The 25470-nt window shown below is 38.0% G+C and overlaps 1 protein-coding gene across 1 annotated transcript in view; it reads left to right on the forward strand.

The window, feature by feature from the left end:
* Positions 1-409: 409 nt before the first annotated feature.
* nrg3a (neuregulin 3a) overlaps positions 410-25470 on the forward strand; it is a 555594-nt gene continuing 530533 nt past the window's right edge. The window contains exon 1 of the mRNA XM_008429015.3: positions 410-2967. Within this exon, the coding sequence (XP_008427237.1) occupies positions 2244-2967 (724 nt within the window). The 5' untranslated portion in view covers positions 410-2243. The remainder of the gene's footprint in view (positions 2968-25470) is intronic.

A 25470-nucleotide genomic window follows, 5' to 3' on the forward strand; every position in this document is an offset into this window, starting at 1 on the left:
ATATATATATATATATATATATATATATATATATATATATATATATATATATATTTGCATGTGCGTGTGTGTTTAATATCTTTAAAAGAATGCTATGTAATCTATTACACAGCAAATTATGGGGTAATATGATGCTGTTGTACTGTCGCACCTCTTTACAGTCATTATACAACTCCAGCTACTGTTTTGTCATTTATTAAAAGTCCATTCTGAGCAAGTCTAGGCTTAGTCAAATAAATATCAGTCAAGGTATTGGAATTCACCCAGATCTTTAGCTTAAGAATCTACCTCTTCTTTCCTCCCCTCCCCTCTCTCTCTTCTAAAGCTCTTCAGTGGGTGGAGCTGAGCGTCTGACTGATGGCTTCCAGCTTAGCGCCTCTGCTCGCCTCTGTCTGGGACTTCTTGCCTGGATCTGGCTAGTGCCGATGCAGAGCTCTCCGTCCCTCTTTCCTTTCCCTTCCCTAATTATCTTTATCTGTACACACACCTCTACTCTGCTTTTTCTGCATTTCTGTATGCACACTGCGTTTTTATTCTCTCCCCTCCCCGCTAACGGAGGTGGGCACTCTTCCCAGAGCTGGTGCATCTAAGCAGGTGCAGCCTCTTTCTCCCCTCCCTCCCTCCTTCTCTCCCTTCCCTTGCTCTACCAGTGTGCACTCCGCTCTGTTGGATTTTTTTTCCCCTCCTCCCCACCTTTCTCATTCGCTCCCTGTCTCGGTGGCAGCAGCTCAGGAGGCAGCTGTGTGCGCGTCTGCATCACCATTGCTACAGGTAAAGACGGCTGCATTGTTGGATGCAGCAAACTCCAAAAGGGGTAGAGGGTTGGCTGGTTGGTTGATTGGGGAAGTGCGTGCCTCTGTGGTTGCAAGTCTTCACTCCGGAGTGGGATGCACATCTTTAATCATCTCTAAAAAAATTTTTTTAAAAAGCTTCCAGGACTGAAGGACGGGCAGAGGAGCTCAGCTACCAGACCAACTGGCGGACTGAAAAGCGTGCAGGCAATCAGGAACTAAAAGGGACAAAAACAACCAGCACTCTTTGGAATTTTTTTTTCCAACACTATCCTCTCCTGATGGTCTTACTTTTCTTCTGATCTTTCCTTAATTTTTTTTCCTATCAACTGCCTGGTTCCTCATCAACACCTCCTCTCACAATTTATCCCCACTGTGGCGGAATGTTCTTTGCAAATACGTGAGAGGAAGCTTCCTGAGGGCTTTGCTGCGGCATTAACAAACGGTACCCTGAGACGGCAAGAGAGCTGAGCAGACGGCTTGGGGGAAATCTGATCCACAGCCGGCCAGAGAGCGAGCAGGATCATTCGTTGCAGATTTATCCATCCTACCACGCGACAACACCCCTTTTTTTTCCTACCTCACCCTCTTGTCCTTTCTTGATATCTCTTTTTCAACACTTCTGGGCAAATAACTGGATTTTGGATTTCATGGCAAAGTGGGTTTAGATCATACAAATACATAAAGGGATACAAGGAAGACACTTGCAGAAAGTCTACCAGTGGCTAGAGGTGTTAAATAATCGTCAGAGAGTGTTAAGTTGACTTCTAATTGATCTTTTCTGGTCTCCCTTCCAGCGACAACAGGAATAGATTTCGAAGAAAAGGGTGACTTGACTAAAGGTGTTGTGTCAGACCCAGCATTAGGACATTCTTTCAGAGCTCTGAAGACTAGGAAAGAGGCTGGACCCACCCTTCAAGTTTCCCTGTCCCATTGTGGATTTGTACACGGATTGCTACATGTTCACATCACATCCAAGCTGTGGATTTCTGCTGCACTGGCATCCAAACATTGATGGCACTGATTTCTAACAGATGTGAAGACGCTTCATCCCACACACTTTCCTGCTAAAGGCATCTCTTTTTTTCCTCTTCTCTTGCTTGCTTTCACAGTGAACATTTTTGAAGTTTCCTGTTGACAATCGAGAGTTGGCCAAAAATAAACCTAAACTAATTTGGTGGATTGACTTTTACACAACCTCTCCTGTATCTAACTGGATGTCTCTGAGTGTGAGTGTGGGTACTTGTGCTTTTGTGACTGCATGACTGCATGTATCTTCTTTACCCCTGCCTTTCTTCATACCTTCGGGATACATACTCATATAGTTGCTACTGAGAGTGCTTTGGGAACTCCTTTGTCCGCCTCTACATTCCTATCATCTTTTCAAAGTCCGGCATTGTCAAGAACCTTTTTGCAATGTGCTATCAATACCTATTGCAGGGTTAACCCTTGATGAGCCATAAAGGACGGGAAGGCAGGATGAGTGAGAGCTCCGGAGCTGCTGTATCTGGGGCAGTGATCGTGGAGGAACCAGAAGGTTCGGGAGCTACCAGGGGCCGTGGAGAAGTCCAGGCTCAGGATCAGGGTCCTTTTCGGTGTGCTGTGTGGCCTCGCCAGCAAACATGGCTGTGCGTGGTCCCTTTACTTATTGGTTTCATTGGCCTTGGATTGAGCCTAATGCTCCTGAAGTGGATTGTTGTGGGTACAGTGCGGGATTATGTGCCAACTGACCTGGTGGATGCTAATCGAATAGGCCAAGATCCCATCTTTCTCTCCAAGCCAAGCGGGATTCCTAAAGGTCCTGATACTACCACCACTACAACTACTTCCACAGTCAACGGTGGAAACCCCACACCTAGAACCGTAACTGTGGCAAAAGGCAGAACTCGCACTGTTGCTTCGACCACAACTATAAACCCCAGGGGGGGGGCAGCCTCTGGAAGTCAGGTGACTCCTCGGAACCCTGGAAATCGTAACGGACGTATACCTTCAATCTTTACTACAACCACTGCAGCACCGCGGACAACCTTTGTAATTGGAGCGGCGACTACTAGCTCATCTCCTGCGAATCCGACAGTTCTTCGTGACTCTACACAAATGTGGACTACGGAACATACTACTACAGAGGAGGTCTCTACCACGCTGACCATGCATACACAAAGCCAACGTAAAACACGTAAGTTTTTTCTATACTTTGTGACTCTTAAAGTGTCTTACTCATATGGCGGTTGTTTGATTGAATACTTTTGATTTTTTTTTCCATTATAAAGAAATCTCTTGTATAGGTTTGTGAAGTAAAGCATTGTTGCAAAAATTTGGCACTCAATCTGTTTGGTTATAAGTCAGTGTGTATTTGTTTTTCTTGGAAACTGTTTTTTAAACTCTTATAGGCTATATTGCTAAACAGTGATTTATTTTTCAGCTGGAGTTGTAGAGATTTTGGATCAATTATCAATATCTATGGTCTTGAATGGATATGTTGTGTTTTTTCAGCTGCATCACAAGCCAAAATGACTGTTAAATGGATAATATGGAGCATTTGTGGTATTACACTTGATTGCACTAAATTATGTGAAGCTTCCTGAATATGAGCTTCATCTCATCCATATTGTTTACACCAAGCTGAGTGATTAAAAATGAACTCTGAGTTTAGAAGGAGGAGGACGCATTGATGCTCCATGTATACTGAGTGGTGTTGTTTATCTGTAACTTCAAATTTACATAGCTATGGTATTTAAACGCTGCATTTTTTTCCAGAGTCATCCTAAATTGAAGTTGCCATCATTCATATCAGAGTTACTTAAGGAGAAGATCAATTTGTTGATTGATACTGATTCCTCTCTTTCTGTTTTACCACCTCTGTCCTTGACTAAAGTTATGTGAGCACCCATGCTATTGATTAGTGCTACGGTGGGATTCTCTCGCTGCAATCAATGACTCACAGACATACATGTACAAACACAGCTTCCTCTATGATGGATGCTTTTGCTCTCAAAATGGTAGGTGCTGGTGTAGTTCTTTTCTGTTACCATGCTTTTGGGCCACTGAGCAACTGAGTTTTTGAAATCAAAGGGGGGATTTGTGTGTGTGCGCGGCCATCTTCAAGCTGTCTTCTAGGAGGCGAACCAGGGGAAGCAGATAAATCAGCATTCATTTAATGGCCATCTTTTCTTGCAGATTTGCATTACATTCACTGTTGCACTTGCAGTTTTATTTTATTGCTTGGTATTAAAAAATAGGGGACAAGTTTTTATTCTCTTTGTATTGAATAAATGTACTTTGTAATATTTATTACTTCTGTACTTTTCTGGTGGCTAAAGATATACAATGAAAAAAAGATTATCCTCTTTATTCCTTCTGTCTTTGTTTTTTTGGTCATGCTTAAATGTTCCAGATACAGATACAATTAACAATTATTTTACTTATCTGTTAATCTATTGATTATTCCAACAACTAATTGATTGTTCTAAGAAAGCTAAAAAAATAACACAATATGCAGATTGTTATTTAAAATTTGCATTTTTTAAAATTGTTACAATAAAAATAATAAATAAAAAATGGAAATGAAAATATTTCCTTTTTGAAGGAAATATCTGATATAGACAGAAAACACAACTTCACACAGATGTAGAGCAGAACCATGCTCAGGACAAAGCAGACATGCAGAGCTGGAGTGTTTATGTACATATATATATATATATATATATATATATATATATATATAATATTTTGACCTCAGCCCTTTGTGCTTGACTTATCAATGCAATATATATATATATATATATATATATATATATATATAGAGAGAGAGAGAGAGAGAGAGATATCTATCTATCTCTCTCTATATACAGTATATATATATATATATATATATATATATATATATATATATAGATAGATAGATAGATAGATAGATAGATAGATAGATAGATAGATAGATAGATAGATAGATAGATAGATAGATAGATAGATAGATAGATAGATAGATAGATAGATACATTAATGAACGGATGGTCATTTGTATTAAGTGAAGCGCCTTCAACTAAAAAAAAAAAATACTTCTCACAATATTTTGACCTCAGCCCTTTGTGCTTGACTTATCAATGGCCTTGGTTGGGCAGATTCGTTGAGTTTTTTTTTTTAACTGATTAATAATCTGTTAATCAGTTAACAGATTAAAATCTGATCAATGTCCCCTAACCCTAATTTCTCCTTTTAGCAATGAGTGCTTAAAATGTTTTTTTGTTTCTTTTTTTACAAAATTTTAGCCAGCTAATTTGAGGAGTTTTTGGTAAGACTTTACAAAGTTTTTTTATATTAAATGCAAAATGTATATATGTTCGTACAGTTTTAGTGTAATTACTCTTTCGACTGTGTTGTTATTTTACTAAATGATTAATCAATTACTAAATCAGTTGCTGAGTCACAAATAATAAAAAAAAAATTTCAGTCTTATATAATAATCTGGTGCATCTAATCAAATACGGTGCGAGTAAATACAAAATGGAGCGCTTGAAGTAATTGTTAAGGAAAACAAGCTAACCCAAGCAAATGTAACTGCACCCTATAACCTTAATAATAGGTTGTGCAACAACTGCTACCCAGCGCTTGTGATTTTCTTTCATCATTGTGGTGATGTTTGGTCCAGACTTCTTTGTAGAATCTCCTAAATCCAATTAGATTCAGTTGACATACCAAGGTATCAATGTATTATTAGGAATTTCTGGTAGTTCCATTGTGGTTTGTTGGGGTCCCCAAATATGTAAAATGGCTTCCAGACTGATGGTTATTTTATGACTTTTTTGTAAGTTCACATTGAGGCAGGTCTATTAGTCCACTTCTTGTTGTCAACAAGTTCCGTTTCAGGAATCTCTTAATTCTGGAGGTCAGGTAGTCATTTTGACTCTGAACCCATCCAATCACTGAATAGATGCTTAGAACAGATCAATGTGTGGATGTGCCAAAACTTTCTCCAGCTAAACAGAAACAAAACTGAAGTTATTATCTTTGGACCTAAAGATGAGCGAACTAGAATCAATGCACAGCTTCAGTTATTACAACTAAAAACCAGCGATCAGCCCGAAACCTGGGAGTAGTGATGACCTCTGACCTGAACCTTCAGAGGCACATTAAGACAGTCACAAAGTCGGCCTTCTATCACCTGAAGAACATCTCCAGGATTAGAGGACTGATGTCTCAGCACGATCTAGAGAAACTCATCCATGCGTTTATCTTTAGCCGCATTGATTACTGCAACAGTGTCTTCACAGGTCTGACTAATAAATCAATCAAACAGCTGCAGCTGATCCAGAAGCTGCTGCTGCTGTTCTGACTTAAACCAGGAAGATAGAGACATAACACCAGTTTTAAAGTCCCTACACTGGCTCCCTGTAGCTCAGAGAATGAACTTTAAAATACTGATGTTAGTTTATAAATCACTGAACGGTTTGGCACCACAATACCTTAAAGATCTGTTATTGTTGTACCAACCGTCTAGACCCCACAGATCTTCTGGTTCTGGTTCTGCTCTGCATCCCCAGAACCAGAACCAAACGAGGAGAAGCAGCATTCAGCTTCTATGCACCACAGATTTGGAACAAACTTCCAGAAAACTGTAAAACAGCTGAAACACTGAGTGCCTTTAAATCTCAACTTAAAACCCACCTGTTTAGAGTTGCTTATGGCTAAATTAGGGTTAGAGTGCAGGTTTTGATGTCTTCCATGTTTTTATGTCTTTAATGTTTTTAATTTCTTCTTCTTTCTTTTCGACGTTTTAATGATGTAATGTTTTTTGTTTTTTTATTTTTATTTTTTTTTATCTCTTTCTCACTGATTATTTCTGTTTTTATTTTAATTATGTAAAGCACTTTGAAATGCCTTGCTGCTGAAATGTGCTATACAAATAAAATTTGATTTATTGATGATTGATTTAACCTTTTTGTTGCTAATGACATTGAATCAAACAAATGTTGTTAATCTCCCAGTTAGTTCATGATCTTACTGAAGGGGGTGATTACATTTTCACATAGAACTTGCTTGATTTGTACAAATTTACAAGCATGACAATGCAGCAAAGATAAAGTAAAAGGGGCGAGGGGGGGGATACTTTTTCATGGCTCTGTGAGAACTGCCTTAAATGATTTATGAATTTATTAAATTAGCATCATGTTAGGTAAAATTACTGTCAGCATTGATATGATGACACATTTACCCATGAAAACCAGCAGTTCACTTACTGTAACTCAGCTCTCTTTAGCTGTGCTTATGCATCTACTTCTTATGTGTCTACGCTTTGGTTCATAAAGCCATATGAACCAAATCTGAGATTACAGCAGAGTGCAAGGACTTTTCCCACTGACAATACAAACAGCCAATCATTTCATCACCAGGAGAAAAAATGGAGGCCATTCATCATCATCTATTCATTTATTAATTAACCATAAAAAAAGAATGACATTTCTTCAGCAAGTGCTCAGAATAGCCATTAAACCTTGTTGATAGATATCTTACAGAAAATGTCACTCCCTCTCCAGCTCTCCTGGAACATTCCAGCAGCTACACAGTTCCCCCCGATCCTCCCCATCCTGCTCGCTCGATAAGCCTAAACACCCCTCTCACTCCCACCCCTTCGATTCCACCACCCACATGCTGCTTTGATTTGAAAAGGCCATCATTTTTACATTAACTCTCCATTATGTGTAAATGTCTTATGATATTACCGAGTTGGACCGCCTTCAGAAACGGTGTGGGGATCTATTAGTCTTCCATTTGTGTGCTGCTTATCGGTACCGGTCATTCTGGATCACAGAATGAAGAGTGACATTGTGGTTCTTCTGCCTTGGAGGCTCTGAACTACAGGAGCCAAATGTGGACATAAACATCAAGTCAAGTTTATCTGCATAGCACATTTCAGCAACAAGGCAGTTCAAAGTGCTTTATGCCATAAAGACAAAGTACAGTAACCAAACATTACATTTTGTCAAATGCCATCACCAAGACCATCAAGCAAATATGCATAAAATATATTGATTAATGTTTCATTTATTGTAGTTCATTTGAAACTCTAAACAGCTGGATTTTAGTCTTGATTTAAAGAAACTCTGTGTTTAAGCTGTTTTGCACTTTTCTGGAAGTTTGTTCCAGATTTGTTGTGCATAGAAGCTGAATGCTGCTTCTCCATATTTTGTTCTGGTTCTGGATGCAAAGCAGAACCAGAACCAGGAGACCTCAGAGGTCTGAAGGTTGATTCAGCAGCAGATCTTTAATTTATAAACTAACCGAACGGATGGATCACTTTCTCTACATCTTGTTGAAACATTAATCCTAAAATCCTGGAAATGTTCTTCAGCTAATAGAAGGCTGATTTTGTAACTGTCTTCATGTGACTTTGAAAGTTCAGGTCAGAGGTCATCACTCCCAGAGTTCATCCTGATCTGTAGTTTCCAACTGTAAAAACTGAAGCTTTGTTGACTCTAGATTGTTTTTCTTTAGGTCCAAAGACAATAACTTCAGTTCTGTTTCTTTTCAGTTGGATGGGATGAGTTCAGAGATACCATATGATGCTAAATACATCAAGGTGGACTTCACTGTAAAGCTTTATATTTACTTTAATATTCTATATCACTCGCTACTTTTCCTGTAAAATTTTTTCCATATGATTCAGATCAATATTCAGCTGAGTTCTAAGCCTGATGCTACCAAGCCTCTTAACAAAGTGCACTCCAGCTGTTCCCCAACCGTTTCCTGGTATGTCTACAAAGTCCATCGATGGACCACAACGATTCACTGCAGCTCAGATCTCACATAAAGTCACATTAAAAATGAATGGCACCCTGGATGCATCACTGCTTTAGTGGGATTTGGTGACATTCTAACTTGTCTAACTGTCAACAAGTCAAGATCTGAAAGCTACAGTATGGAAAGATATGATAGTTAAGTTGTCAGACGTCATGCAAATGTCACTTTGTGAGAATAACTAACGGAAGAGCAAATCCTTTGGACCCTTCAATGTCTGAAGTGCTCCCTGAGTGATAAGATGCAGAATAAGACAGAGATCTGAGTGAGATTAAATTACAATGATAATACAGGACAAAATGTCAGATGAGGTCACAGAGATAATGCCAACAGATCAGCCTCAGGAATATGAGAAATATATGGAGAAAAAATTCCAATGAAAACATAAATATTAGTTGAATTAATCTACCATAATCTGTTGTCATAGCCTTCCAGTATGTTAGCAGTTCTAATTGTTTTGTCTAGGACTGAAATGATTCATCGGATTAACTGATGATTAATCAAAGATATAAATAATCTTCAACTAAGTTGGTCAGTGATCAATCGTAAAACTAACAAAAAGTTGAAAGAACAATCCACTCAGAGGAGTAATTAAGTCAAAACTGTAATAAAATATATACATTTTGAATTTAAGATAAAAAATACATCTTTGTAAATATTTTCTACCCACAACTCCTCAACTTGTTCAAATTCAAATAATCTAGTAAAATATTTAAATTATAATTTAACTTTAATTATAGTAAGAAATCATTTTGAACATCTCCCAAGTGGGAGAATTGCGTATTTGGGTGTGAGGCCTTCACAGCAAGCCGCTCGGTGGGATTAGGTCTGAGGAAGATTGTCCTGAGTCTTAAATCCAGATTAATAACATCCCGTCTCTGGAGAGAAGAGCAAGATGGGAATTAGGAAGAGAATTGCATCAGATCCCCTATCAGTCACACTCTACATGGCTTCCAAGCAGCAGCCTGACTCCTGGAGGATTGTTTTGATGTATGGCCTGACGCCGGATGTTTTTCATTAAATGAAGCCGGGATGACACGTTTAAGGCAGCGCTTTCTCTTTGCTGTGTTTCTGGATCCCTCAAGGGTGCTTTAAACGAGGTGCTGGGGGAAATAGTTCATGTCTATAGTAACAACACAGACATGACAACTACACAGACTGAAATGATGTTTCACTCTTTACTAGACGTTGGTATATTGAGTGGGAATGTTGCAGTTTTTGACATTCCTACGACAGATAAACTTCTAGGCTTATCATCAAACTTTAAACCTAAAAACAGAATACCTGGATACTAAACATGCATCAGGACTGACCAGTCAGCAGGTTTACCTTTGAACTCGTGTGTTTATATAATCTCCTTTATGGTGGTTATGTAAGCAATCTCATGTAATAGAAAATAAAGTGTTATTGTGGTTTCGAGAAATCTCCTTGAATCAGCACCAATCAAAACAAGGATACGGTGGACTCCCAATAATTCAGTGTTCAATATTGGCCGACTCATTTTTATATATTTATATTTTTATACTTGAATATTGGCACCCCCTCCTCGCCCCTCATCCTCCGACCCCGATAGGATAAGGGAGTAAGATAATGCATGGATGGATGAAGGACTGAAACCAACCTGGAACTTCTATCAGTGCTTTCCAACACTCAATGTTGTGAATTTCTGCATCAATAATTGTCTCTTGGAAGGTGATGCTTTGTTTTAAGACCAACTGTAGGTTTTCAACCTGATGTGAGAGTTCACAGTGTTCCCAATAGGATTCCAGCTCAGGAAAGCTGCTTAGTTCCAAAATTCTCATCGAGTCTTTCCAGTTTGTTCATGTGCTGACCAACGCCCAGCACTCACCTACCCACTGCTGAACATTTGTGTGTCTACATGTATTCAGTGATTGTGACTCAGCTCTGATCTCTAATATAAACGAGGGCTGAAATCAGCTCCATTCTTCAGGCCTGATTGCTTCCTTCCACCAGGAAAAAGATTTTTTTTTATTCAAATGGCAGCTTTCCAGGGAGGAAATACAAACGAAATCATCCTAAATGTAGAATTTAAAAATTGTTGCACCTCGTTCTTGTGTGGCAATTTTGTCACACTGTATTGAAGAAAACATTATTATTATTATTATTATTATTATTATTATTATTATTCTTATTATTATTATTATTATTAGTAGTAGTAGTAGTAGTAGTAGTAGTAGTAGTAGTAGTAGTAGTAGTATAAATAACTTAATGTAGTTAAGCTATCTATGACACTAGGACTTTATTTTGACACTCCATCTTGTTTTTTAACATTCATTGAAAATCTTTTCATTTTCCTATGATGGGGTTTCATTGAGGGGTGTTATCAGGCTCAGTAAATCTTATGCATGTCCAATGTCTCCATGTTGTTTTGAGAAAACACATCACCACTAGTTGTGTTTCCTTTTATCTAAAGCTGCAAAATTGGATCTATGAAAATATATTTGCTCAATGGAATCAATTTTGATAAAAGAAAACAAACGTCTTTTGATGAAGCATTTTTGCTCTAGGACAGTGTTTCTCAACCCTGGTCCTCAAGGCCCCCTGTCCTGCATGTTTTAGGTTTTTCCCTTCTACCACACACCAGAAATGTATCTCTGGGTGATCAACAGGCTTCTGCAGTACTTGATATGAATCAGCTGTTCTGGAATAGAGGCACATCTAAAACATGAAGAACAGGGGGTTGGTGAGGACCATGCTTGAGAAACACTGCTCTAGGATGAGATGATTGTTGAGGCCCAATTAAAGTTAGTGTATTTTGCCAAAACTGCAATGGAAACACTTTTTCACGTCACATGAGTCACATGATAATCAATTGTTACTACTGGAATAAACCACAAAGAAGGCAGCAGGCAGTGTTGTAGTACTCAAGACCGGTCTTGGTCTTGAGACCATTTTTTGATGGTCTCGGTCTCGTCTCGGACTCGACCGCATTTGGTCTTGGTCTTGTCTTGGTCTCAGGCACTGAGGACTCTGCATTTTATTTCAAGACCAGTCGAGACCGCAACTGTGGAAATATCACTAAACATACAGCATACTGTCCAGTTTATTTGTTAACATCTTTGTTTTCAGTGGATGCAAAATGCACCGATTACTTCCCCTCCCACTCCCCATCTTTTACTCGCACACGGCGCTCCAAGACATGCGCAGTGGTTTTCTCTGAGCGGCGGAAGATGTCTGTCTAATCGTCAGTAATAGAATAGAGCTGCATAAATTATAAGAAATCCGATGGCTAAGAAATCCTAACTCAGCATTGCTTTGCTTTCACAGATGCTGGGGACAACGTGTAACTTTTTTCGTCACTTAGAAAAGTAGCTCAAAGAAAGGCAAGCTCAGTTGACGTGATGTTAGCAAAGCTAGCTGTATCCCAGTGATTCTTGAGAATAGAGACAAAATGGGTTTTAATTTTCCCATTTTTTTTTTTTTTTTATTATTTCTCAACCTTATGTATGCAAATATGACAAATAATGTTTTGGAAATGTAAAGATGCTAAGGTGCAGGCTCCCAGTTGCAACATTTTTTTTAAAATTACATTTTTAATCGACTTGACCCAGAACTTTGTCATTACCATCTGACGAAAATAAATATAAAATGATTTTTAAAATACCCTACTAGTGATATTTTTACTCAGTTTTAAAGACAAATGCTTCTCAAGAAACAAAATAAATATTATTTAAAACAAAAAACAACAAAAGGTCCATCTGACGGAGTTGACACTGCATGACGGAGTTGACACAGAACTGAAGGTGGTGACAAACTAGTGAGTAAAATGAAAAACTTGATACATGTTAAGTAATACAATTCATGTAAAATACATTAAAATGAATTAACTGCACATTTAAGTGAGATTTGACAACAATTTCACTGAAATAGTCACAAAAACTCTGACAGAGTTGACGAAATGCCAACTACCTCAATTTATATGATGTTATTCTGAAGGAGGCCATATTGTAGCTCATCAGGTCCATGAAATCTTTACAGTATACTAAAATTAAGCTTTTATTTCACAAAATGTTATCAAAGTTTTGTAAATTGTCAGTTATGCTGTTGACACATCATGGTTGTGACAAACAACTTAGGATTAAGAGAGAAGAAAAAAAAACTAAAGAATAACAGAAGCTAACCAGAGCTAACTAGCCCTCTTAGCAAAGGAAGAGAAAGGAAGTGGTCATGGGGTCCTCAGAAGTTCAGGTGCCTCCCAATTATGCCTGATTTTTTTACATTCTTTTAATTTCTGACGGTGTTGACAAAAACTAGGGACAAATTTCAATGCAGTTGGAAAATATATAAAAATGATTTTTAGTTCAATTTATTGATACTTTTATAATTATTTATATGACTACTTATACTTAATTGTCATAATATAGAATTTTAGTATTTCTTTACTTGTTTTAAACTATTATAATGTATTGAGTTCTGCTCCTGGACAAGGGCTTTTACTGGCATCATCCACAATGTTTAAAATAAAAAAATATGCAGCAAACACCTGAAAAATATACATTGTTGTGCTCACATGACCCAGGTTAGTTTAGTCAGATATTTGAAAAAATTATATTTTGTGTATATTTTATTTAAATTTTGTGCTTTATCCATAGGACCTGTTTTGTTCCTACTCTCAATACTCACTGATCCACTAGCTGTATCTACTATGCCCTACGATGCTTTGCGTGAATTATGGACGCGACTTCTGCCACAAGCCGGAACTGCCATTTGTTTACATGTTACCCTAACGCTAACCAGCTTCGTCAGAGCTTTTAGGCTATAAAATATGTGGGAACACCAGCGATCAAAGCTTAAATGTGACAATATCGGTTTATCGCAACCGACAGCTATTGTAAGGAGGGATGACAACTTGAAGAAATGGCCAGATTTCTTCAAGTCGCACTAGCATATGTAGCTACTTCACTGACTCAGTTGCTTCAGATGCAGATGTGGGTTATCTTGAACTTGCTGCAGCCACAAACTAAATATGGTCTAATTATTAGAGTACAGCCACAAACAGCACAAAAGTTATCCGAGCTCCACAAGGGCATCTTACGACACTTTCCAGTGGCAAGTTGCTGTCAATAATAGGTTAATGTGTGATTTGGTTTGGTTTTAGTCCAGTGGGGAGATTCAGCTGTTGGCAAGATCTGGAGTGCAGCAGCTGCGGTTATTTCTCTCCCGATTTGCAGTGACACTCAGCAACGGAGAACCTCAAGGTTCTGGTTCTGATCGATTAAATAAATCCAGATATTTTATTTTGTCTTATAAATAAAATTTCCAGGCCCAATCATAATGATAAATACTCAGATCATGAACTTTATTATTTTTTAAATTCAAACGAAAAATAAAATTCACATCACACCAAGCTAACACCGCGGCTAGCTTTGTTACTTCCTCTAGCCGCTGGAAGTAACACCCATAATCGTTTCCCCAGTGAGCCCCCCAGGAATAAGGTCAATAAAACACGAGCATTTATGATGGTGAAAAAGTTGTCAATCACTGCGCTGAATTATTGTGTGAAGGTGTTGACTGACTTGTCGCAATATGGGACAACACTGTGCCCAAAAGTCTGCAATATAGTGATGTGATATTCAGGAACAGTTCGGTTCTTCTGCACGGCTCTTTACTTATTAAATAGGACTGGAGTGTCACTGAGAGCTGTTGTTCTATCAGATTACCATATGCTGTCAGAATAGCATACATGCAGTGGGTACCAAGCCTGCGCATGCGCATTAAGAAGTCCGACCGTCAGAGGAGTTGTCAGTTCATCATGCGCAACAAGTTATGACGAAAATAAGTCATTAAATTGTTTTCAATGATAACTATATAGATATACATGTATCATCGTGGTTTCAAAGTGTATTTAAAGCAGGGTCTAACTGCAGCTGCAGTCAGCTACAACACACGCCCGTGTAAAACTCATTAACCTACTTAACAGCTAAGTCAGGATGCCATACAACTGTTACACACAATGTGTATGATGATCTACGTCATGATTCCATGTTGCTGATTAAATAAAACCATATGGTAGTGACGTGTCTGACACATATAGCCGTGAGTTTGTGCTAAGCGTATGAGGATCTGACAGTGTATGCTGACTTGACAGAACACCGTTCTTTGTTTTTGTAATGTTCTGCGTACACTGTTTTAGCAATCATTATTTTATTTAATTATGTACATTGATATTTTTTTAATTAACAAATAAATAAAACACAAGAACGAAAGAACGTGCAGAGCATGCACATTGCTCTTTGATTGATTTTGTTCAAAGTGGCAGCTGTAATGTCTGCCATGGTGTCAGACTGCCTGGCTTCATGTAGCGGCAGAGAGGGAGAGAGCAGTAATGATGAGCGTCTTGTGCTTGGTTACTTCTTGCTTGTTGCTCCTTGGTCAGTGTTCATAGTTGAATTTTATTTACCGTCAGGACAATTACCATTAAACATAGCAATTGCCTTAATTGCTATGTTTAATGGTGCAGATAGTGGTGGTTTCTGACATGAGCAATATGGGCAAACACCCAGGGTGTTATATTTTTAGGGATGGCATGAGACCTCCGCAGATTGCAGCACAAAGATGGAAGCAAAGCAGAACAAAGAGTTTGTTCTGCTTTTGGTAACATTTGGTAACATATATATTGGTAACATTTATCAAGTATTTAATATATAGGTGTTTTTATGGGAGGATCTTTCATATCAATTTGAGAAGCAATTTTGATATTTAATATTTTATCATGTCTTGTAGCGTGGGCCGCTGGTCTTGGTCTTGACTCGGTCTCGACTTCCCTCGCTTTTGGTCTTGTCTTGGTCTCAGGTTAGGCGGTCTTGACCACAACACTGGCAGCAGGAAGTGTTTGGAGGATGATGGTGCCGCATGTTTTTAATGACTTTTTTGCATGAAGAAACTTATTAATGCGTAGTTTTAATTTCATTTCTTATTTAATGTAATGGGAACTCAGCTACTGGTGCACACAAGTCAAACAAGGCTCCCTGCCAGTTTTTCCCTTCAGGTTATAGGCTAATAACTTGAAATTTAGTTTTTTTTGTTTGCTGTTTCTTTTTTTATAAACGTGTGCACATTTGGGTTAGCTTGAAGCTAAGTCTGGTAAGTGACCAATAACAGAGCAATACTGAACAGGTTCCAAGCCTAACCCACCATATCCGCCCTTAGCCCCGCCCCTTCCTACACACTGTCCTTCCTGTGCCTTGTCAGCCCGTCAAATACAATAAAACAAAAATTAAACATTTTCAACTATCTTGTTTTATTTCAGACTATAAGCCACAAGAAAATAAAAAAATACTGTAGATTCAAAGCAAGATCATAACTTTAGTTTTATCTTATGCCAGCTAACAGAGAACTCTTTTCCTACACTATATATGATTGTTTTGATATTTTGCTCATTTCTCTGAGTTGGTCCAGAGTGAAGCCTGCCTATTTCCTGTTGGCTGCTCAGAAATGCTTCAGTCCCCTGAGACATTAGTATGTGACCAAAGAATGAGCTCAAATGACCAGTTCTGGTTCATTCCTGGTATTATAAATATATTTACACATCTCCCATACGTGTTAATCCCATATTTGCTGTATTTTATTTCAAAACTAAACTCGATCACAGTGTTTTGATACCAAAGTGATTTTTTTTGTTTTGTTTATTTAAATATACAGTTGACTTTAGTAAATTTATGACTGGTATGTGACAGCAAACGAAAACACATCAAAACCTTGTCATCTAATTGAAGTTGGACTTTTAATCTGCTGTTAATGCCTTGAAACAGAGCTTACTTTGATGCATTCTGATGAAATGGCTTCCAGGGCAGGGAGTGATGAAATTTTAATCATGCGAAAGAGAAACATGTTCAATATGTAGTGGAAAGTTTAAATAATTGAAGATGGGTCCCTTTTTTGTTTTTTACAAATTACCCAGAGTCAACAATTTGAACTTCTGAGTACTTCTTTAGAAAGTAAAGGCACTTTGAGTTCCTCAATGAGTTTTTTTATTGGTTGGAAAGCAATTGAATTCAGCAGAACATTTTTTTTCTGTGATTTGGCTCAAAATATTACGACTACATACATTTTTCATTTGCCTCTTTTTAGACTTCCTCTCCCTTTCCTCTGCAGCAGGCATTAGAACCACATTGTGATGAAGTGAACTTTCCTATTTTTTTAAAATTGGAATGAAATGTAGAAATATACTGTTTCTTAATAAACAGAAGCAAAGCTGGGATTTTTTTTCCAGCTCTGATAATTAAGAGGGTCTGCCCACCCACTTTTCCTTTCTCACCACTTCACCTCCCTCTTTTTGAACCCGTCAGCTGGCCTGCAGCAGCAAACTATTTAACACAAGTAAGCAAACAGACACCGCAGTGCTATGATTTCAGTCACAGCCCGCAACTCACACTGCAGCTTGTTCTCGTTCGTTACGTCAGAGGGGGGATGTAGACAGTGACAGTAGTGGGTGAATTTGACCTGAATATCCACTAAAAATAATTGGGTAGCATGGCACACGTGTGCTTTCCTCCAAACAAGACACTAAATAAAAACAACCAGTGTAGTGTCAAAATTGTGTAACAGATGCATTATTTTTATAATTTAAAACATACCATATTAATGCCAGCTGGGCTGGACCTCAGAATTAGGTCAGACACTTTAAAATGGGTGAGTGTCTGTGAAACCATTTATTTTATGTTGTATATTTCTTTATTTAAATGTCACTTTCATAGAAACTAGTTTTTACTTTGACATTAATGCAGGGGACATTTATTATATCATTTATCATTTATTGTAATAATTTCTTATCACAATAAGGGTTTTGATTGATCATTTTATGTTTAAAAAAAGTGTATACACTTCTTTTTATGACCGGTGTCATAAGAAGCAAATACAAATGTTTTTCAAAATTTGTGTTTGTGTATTTCCCGTGACACATCCATACAGTCACTTGAAAAAGAAATAAGAAATAGTTCTTACTGTAATTTTTAATGTTTTTATAATAATACCTCAAAATATAGAGATAAAACTTGAAGTCCATTTTGCCCTACCCTACATGAAAGAGTTTTTTGGAAAAGCTTTAAAAGCACTAAATGTTCAAGGGGTTGAACATTTAGCCCTTTTTACTTTTTACAGACATTGTATTTGTAGTCTATAGACTCATTTTTGGACTAAAAGCATCTGCCAGTTAAAATATTGATGCTAAGCTATGTGATGGTCCCAATTTGTGAGTGCATGGTTGGGGGTGAGATGAATATTCGATTGATTTTTTTCCAACTGACCCTGAGTTACTGATAATGTATTTATTAGGTTACTTACTTTATAAGAGAGGGGCTTATATATCTTCAAGAAAGAGCAACAATTCATTAGCATAAAGACATATTAAGGATTTATTTCTATTATAGAAAGATTTAGGCTTTCATGAACTGCAGCCAGCAAATAGTGAATAGGAGTGTGTGCATCCATGCCTGGTGCCTCATTCAAGAATGAAGCTCAGAGTAAAAGTGACACATGAAGATATTTATGATCACATGAAGGAAGGCGATTACTAAATGTTGGCTGCAGCCAAGTCTTCCACCCTGAGGCTTTTTATAAATATTATAAGCCTGATCCACAATATGGAGATGTAGATTTTTTTCAATGCATCTCCCAGGTCCCTCTTGAAAATGAGATCTGGATCTTAATGGGGTTTGCCTTGTTAAATAAAGGAAGAAAAAAAACAAAGAGAGGAGACAGAATCTGTTTTATAGCCAGACTTGTAACAGTTAATTGTTGTGAGTCCTGAACTTTTTTGCTGCCCTTTTTGACCTGCACCTGGTATTTTTCTTTTTCTGGGACACTAAACAGTAAAGTGTCTAAACCAGAATGGTGAACAATGTGACTGTTGCTTGCAACAGCCCTCATTTTTGTTTGTTTATCTTAGCATAAAAATAAAATTTAAAAAATAATGAATTATGATGGAACCCCAAAACATTTAAGATAGCAAATAGAAATGTCCAATTTCCTCTGAGCCTTTTCTGAATCCAGAGAAACGAATAAAGGAATTTTAGTTTGGATGGTGCAATAGTCCATAGTCTTTTTGTATCATTTATGCCGATTTTTAAGAAATCCAGTCCTTTCTGGTGCCATGTTATAAGGAGTCTTTTTTTTTCAAGCCTTGTTCTAGCATTACCCTGAAAACTAGATCAGGTTTCTGTACAATTCTGATTATCTTAGTAAGGCAGCGGTTCCTGAACACCTTAAGGCAGAGTAGGGAACTATGGTGTAGTGGTACGGGGCTGCACAACAATCAGATGATATGGGTGGTAAAAGGGAAACAACCAGATAGGCCAAGGAAGACATCAAGTCAGATCATCAGGCACTGAACATTTAGAGCAAAAAGTCTTGGAAATAGAACATTTAAACCAAAAGAAATTAAACAAGGCACAGAAACTCTTGATTTGTGAACAAACTGTAAGATATCAATGAAAGGAAATGGGATTCATGCACAGGCTTACCATGCAAATAGAAGAATACAAAGAATTTCTTTGGTGATTCTTAGTATAGAATTTATGGATTGTAGTGTCTGATAACACATTAGATTTTGAGGCCTCTAATTTGGAACACATTGAAAGGGAGCAAGTAGGGAGAAATAATGACAAAGGAGATAAAGTAGTATAGAGAGAACACCAGTCAGCACCCTAACAGTCTGCCTCTAAACCTGCAAAAAGAGAGAAAACCACCGAGAAACCACAACAAACAACATATGCATCCGAAACAACTTTAACTGGCTGGCTTAGTGGAAGAAATGACAATGTTTAAACTTCTAACATCACGCTCATTTTTTCAGGTGACGTCTCTGAGTTAAATCTTTTGCCATATTTGGAAAATATAAAAAATGAAAAACACTTCACCTCCCATTTGTTGGTCATTAACTGCATGTCATCGCAGTGAAGTGATGCAGTTTGATTCCAACTTGTTTTAAGCTTCAAGGGTGCAGAGATGACTGCTGCAAAGGAAAAGCCTTTCTCCTTAACTTCTGCTCATTATGCTGCTGACATGTTGGAAACAAACAGCGTCGTTGGCTAAGAGGAAAAAGCCTTGGCGTGGACAGAGATAGCACCCAGCCTAATGATTACGTTCAGAAGCAGTTCTGGGTGGACATTCTATCACAGGCTGAGCTGCATTATCGAGCCTGTCTTCGCTGTTATCCTGCTCTCTCAAGGTCAGCTCATCTGATTCATATTACCTCAGCTCCTGCTGCTGACTGGACTCAAAGTGCTTTTAAGAGCAGACGTATAAAACGAGATCTAGCATTTTCAGCTGGAACAAGCAGATTTTGTTAATTGAAAGACAAATTAACATTATTAAGTAGTTTTTTAGGAGGGTTTATAGAGTATTTTCCAGAATACAATGTCATGAAGATTTTAAAGGGACATTGCTTCAGTTTTTTTTAATGCTAATTAAATATGCAAAACCACCAATTTTTTACTTCAAACTGTTGAATTAGTGATTAATTTCCATTTTAAGCATTAATTCTGTCATTAAACATTCTTCAACAATGGCACAATTGCAAATGAAGGATGGACCCAGTGATTAAAAAGCTAATTCAAAGTGTACTGAGTGATTTCTCCTTATGGACCATACCAAGCTCCGCCCAGAAACGCTCCTCGAAAGTCCCACGTGACTGCATGTCTCACAAACAAGTTTTTATGCGTAAACATGGCGTCTTTCATTTCGACTGACTCTCTGCAGAGTATTTCTGAGTCGATTAGTTTAGCATTTCTGCCGGATTTTCAAAAAATATCACCCACGACAATGGGCAGGGGAACCAACAAGTTCATGTCATCTTTTTTGGACGACATCAAGGTGTTTGAGCCACACGATGCCTCTAACATTGTGTGCGATTCCCCACTGACGGTGGAGAACCATTCTTTTTTGAGTCCTGACGTAAAAACTTTCTGCCGGTGTGCTAGTCCACAATGTACATTAGCATGTGTTTACTACTGTGGCTTGTGTTTGTGAGATGGTCACGCATGTGGTAGCTGTGCTGTGACGTAAAATGGGCATTAGCCAATGAAACGTGGCCCCTGTGGTAAGGTCCATTGAATTGGACACTGATTGTACTCTTCCATTAAGAGATTCAGGTGTGTGCATGAGAAATATGATCATACAATCACTTAAACTTTTTATAGTATTACATTTTCAGTGTGCTCATGCACATTTACCATATGAAAAGAAAAAACTGAAATCTTTTGTGATTTATAATATTTTGGAGAGATGCTCCACTCAGAATTTTCTGACATTCAAAATATTTCTCCAGTTTTCCCGCCATTACATTAATAATTATTTTTAATAGGAGCAGAGGCAAAGTCATAGCAGTTGTGTGGGGAGACACTGACTGTAAAACAGGATTTTACTGGTCTTGTGAAACCAAGTTATTTAGTAGTTGATATTTTAATCTGACATAATTATTCTGTATTAGCAATTTGTGTCTCTTTTTTTGTTTGCGTGTTTTCTCTTTTGCTGCGCATTTGCACCTGTCGGCCACCGTACTTTTCTGTTTGCTGTAGCAGCATCTTCACTGAAGAGTGTTGTTAGCAAGACCCTACGATTTGAGTACAGTGTGGGCACAAAAAGATTTCTTCGTTTTTATTTTCCAACCCACTCCATCACCAGTCAGGATCTTTTAAGCTAAAAACTGCCCTATTCCAATCTGTAAACTTGAACATTTTGCAGTACAATTAAACTATTAGACTGCTAGTTCAAAAATGACCCAGAAGAACTGAAGTTTAGCCTTGTATATAAAAAGAACTTCAACCAGCTGTCCAGTTTTCCTTCTGCAGATCCATTCTGTGTTTATACTGCTGATTTTGTGATTCCTTGACTCCAGTAGAAAACGAACATTTCTGTTGACCTTCTGACCTCTTGACTCAGTTACAAAAATGCTCTAAATCAAGCTGTTATTCAAAAATAAAGGGTGCCTCATGCTGATCTAATAACTCTCTTGTTCTCGTCCATTAATTTTCAGAGCCGCGCCCCGCCAGGGATCCTCCCTCTCTGTTAAGTTAGAGATTGTGATTCTGTGCATGCAGGAGAGTCAGCATGCGGTGACACATTTTTCATGCGGCTGATATGAGCCACCTTTTCCCATCCTCCACCCACCCTCCCACAGGATATCGATCTCATTGTGATTGTATCCAGGTCTTTTGCCACTCAGCAGTTTGGCAGGCGGCTCACTCCGGCGAACAGGCCCCGCATATGGGCGTGGGTCCCGATTATCCCCAGCTTCTGCTGCATTTTGCTGCAGTTATTTTTAGCTTCAAAGATTGTTGCCAGCCTCTCTCTAGAAGGGCTGCACGGCGCAAGGCTTTGGTGGCGGAGGACTCGGGGAAATGGCAGCACTGGAGGAAACAGAACAAAGCCGACAAGAGAAGACGGTCTGTGTGGAGGAAATGTTTACAGACAGAGATTTAGATATGTTAAGCTCAGAGAGAAAACAGTACGTACCAGGCTTGTTTATTTTTGACACACCGACACCAAGCCATATCATATTCTAAGTAAGTGCGAGTCGAGACCTCAACAATAACAGTCTTAAGGTGTAGGAGCAGGAGTGAAAGTAGGGAGGTACGGCAGGGTACTGCGTACCCCTAAAAGATTTAGCGGGGGTACTCAGTACCTGCAAGAGAGTTCAGTGGGTTCACTAGCTGTGAGTGCAGCCACTAATCAGCTGTGACTGATTAGCTTTTCAAGAACAATCCAAAACACGACTTAATCAGTTAATAAATAGCTTTTTTCCCCCCCATTTCATGTCGTTTCTGAACTGGTCTTTGTTAGAGCAGCAGTGCGATACGTCGATCGCGGAAGGTTTTGAGTCGATCTCGGCATTAGATGACAAACTGAACGCCGCCAGGAGGCTGAGACCAGCACGTCCTCCTCTGACTCCTTATCAAAACGTTCATAACTTTATTAAAGAACAACAAGAAAAAGTCAACAAAACGTTTTCATATTAATGACTGTTAAGAAAATAAATTTAAAATGAGCTAGTTTTAAAACTTAACATGTCTTGATTGAAATAGTCTAATTACAGTTTTCAGATTAATAACTTATTCTGCCTTATTGACCTTTATGTTACCTGTAGTTACAGCAGATTGTTTGCTAAGATCTTTTGAACTGCCCTTTGTCTGTGTGGGAAACAATCAGGAGAAGTTCCAGCTTTTACACTGATATGTGAAAAGCCATAAAACAGCAGGAGTTCAGGCCAGGAGAGGAGAGTCTCTGCTTCCACTCTGTTTAGATAAAGGAGACAACTGGCTTTTGATCGTGGAAAACAAATAGCAGGGAGTTTTAGAGAGGGTCAGAGACAGCTCCTGGTTGGATGAGCAGAGATACGCCTTATTTGAATAAATTAAAAGACAAGAATACACCTTTACTATAAAAATTTGTGCACGCAAGGAACAAACTAGATTTGCTCTTGCAATTCTCCAAAGACGTATTTGCTTTTCTTTCTTTTTTTCTTCTTCTTTTCTATTTGTCTCAGGTAAATGAATGTATGTCTCCGTTGTTCTGCAGTTTCTGTTGTAATTTCATACGTTGTCTTCTATTGGATTAAACTCTGTAATTCTGTGACGTCAACACTCATTGTTGTTTGCTGTGTGGCTACACCCGGTCCCCCGGGAGAACCTGGGATCCATAAGAAGATTGAGTCAGAGATATTTCCTAAAAATATACTATAACTTAAAATCTTCTTCAACATGACCCAACAAAAATAATAATCTCAGTGATTATTGTTTAAACAAGGTGTTGCGCAATTCTGTGCGTTTCGGTTCCATTACCAAAATAACGAGCAGAGCAGGAGTTTAAAATTAACTAATAAACCACAGCTGTGTTCATGAGAGATTTATTAATAATTGCAAAAATAAATATCTAGCCTGAAAACCTGATATCGTAACGGACTAAATGTTTTAAACGTAATCTGTGCTCGAGCGGTTGTCACGGCAACGGGTGTGCTTAAACGACAATGAGAGAGAGAGAGAGAGTAAAAAGGTGCGAGTGGTTTAGAGTTGATCACCTGTTCGGGTTGTTTTACCTTTGCTGTGGCGCTTTACAGCCGCTGTAGTATAAACGACAAACTTGGACTAATTACCTCGTTCTTTGTGACTATACGTCATTTACAACAAACATCAAACTCAGTAAATATGTTTCATTAAGTATTTAACAAACAAATGGCTTCTACACTGATAATTATGTGAAATTAAATTGTCTAATTCAAAAATAATTGTTTTATTGCTCCCTGGCATCTTGATTTGAGCTCAGAGTGTGAGAGGCTTTCCCTCTATCAAAATGTTTGCTTCTTATTTAGTGGAAATATTAATGTTGATGATACTTTCTCTAAAATAACCTTTTTAAACCTTTATAGCCCCACTGTTGAAAGTGAGGCTCTAACATTCACAAATGACATTGAAATAAAATCCAGTCCAACATCTGGTTTGAGGTGATTCCTCTGGAACCTGTTGGAGGAAAAACATCCCAACTTCAGAAGATGAGCTTTTAACCTAAGAGAGCTCTGTGGATCCTCCTGTCAGTATGAGAGTCAGGATGAGGAGGCGCCATGTTAGGAAGAGAAGTGGAAGCTGCAGGATCTTCAGAACAAACAGGTCATGATGTTAGGTTACTGATTATCCCTCTGTCTGGACACAGGATCAATAGAACCAGTTTAAAATATAAAATAAATGGTTATATACCAGACATGGAAAACTGGGATGCCCTCCATGCCATGATGTTCAGAATTTAGGTCTCATGGCATCTCAAGGTGTCAACATTGCAGCCAGTGGGCTGAAGGAAATACAGTTTTATTTTGTAGCAATTCAAGAGCTACCAGCTTTTACCGCTTTGCAAAACAATTAATCAGCACAGAAACTCCAAAGCACTCAAAGAAGAGTTTGTGTGCTATATAATATATATACACTTTTGTCATAGTACCCCCAAGAATTTAAAACTACTTTCACCCCTGTGTAGGAGAATGTTTTCTTGAAAACTGGAGGTGCTGCTGTTATTATCAGTCATTGTGTCAGCTTCCGGATGCTTCCTGAAGTGACAGAAAGCTTTCCAGTTTGTCACCAGAACAGAGTCAGAATAACTTCATTTCAATATAGTCAGGTCTTCCACAAAAATGTTCCATTTCAAAACTTTCTAGATTCAGATTTTTAGATTTATTACAGGTGTTTTTAAAATAATCTAAACCAATGGTTCACAAAATGGGGGCCCAGGGAGCGCTACCAGGGCCTCAGAAAGATGAGATTTAAAAAAAATGGAAAAAATAAATATTTTTCTTTTTAAAATCATTATTATATAAGTTAAAATATTTTTGAAGATGGAGATAGAAGATAGAAATGGCCTTCATTGTCCCACAGAGGAGAAATCCAGGAAGATGTAATTTGCCATGCTCATCTTTCTGATCGGCCTCAAGTCAAATTTATTACTAGTGAATAAAAGTGAGGAAAAAAAATAAACTTCAATGCTTCTTTACCTATTTTGTAGCATTGTCTGCAGGTTGCTGGTGAAGTACAAGCTCTTTGAGCAAAAAAGTGATATTTGAGTAAAAAAAAAAATTTCTATTGCTTGTAGTAATTTCCAGTTAATAGATTCTTACACTGACTTAAAAACGGTTTGGCTCTGTGAACTATTTCTAAAAACAAAGAATTGTTTGATGGACTTTCTTTTTTCTGGCTACTTCAACTGAAATATATTTAAGGTTTTCATTTTTAGAAAGATTTTTCTTTAACACATGCAACGTTTCAGTTTCTCTCTGTAATTCAGGCTTCAGGGGACAAATTAAAGATGCAATAATGCTATTTTATGGCTTATGAGGGTCTTTGCAGTACAATAAGCAGAGAGAAAGAAAATGGTGAGATTGTAAGAG

Source organism: Poecilia reticulata, chromosome 15 (genome assembly GCF_904066995.2).
Source record: "Poecilia reticulata chromosome 15, P_reticulata-male-v2, whole genome shotgun sequence".
Lineage (NCBI taxonomy): Eukaryota > Metazoa > Chordata > Actinopteri > Cyprinodontiformes > Poeciliidae > Poecilia > Poecilia reticulata.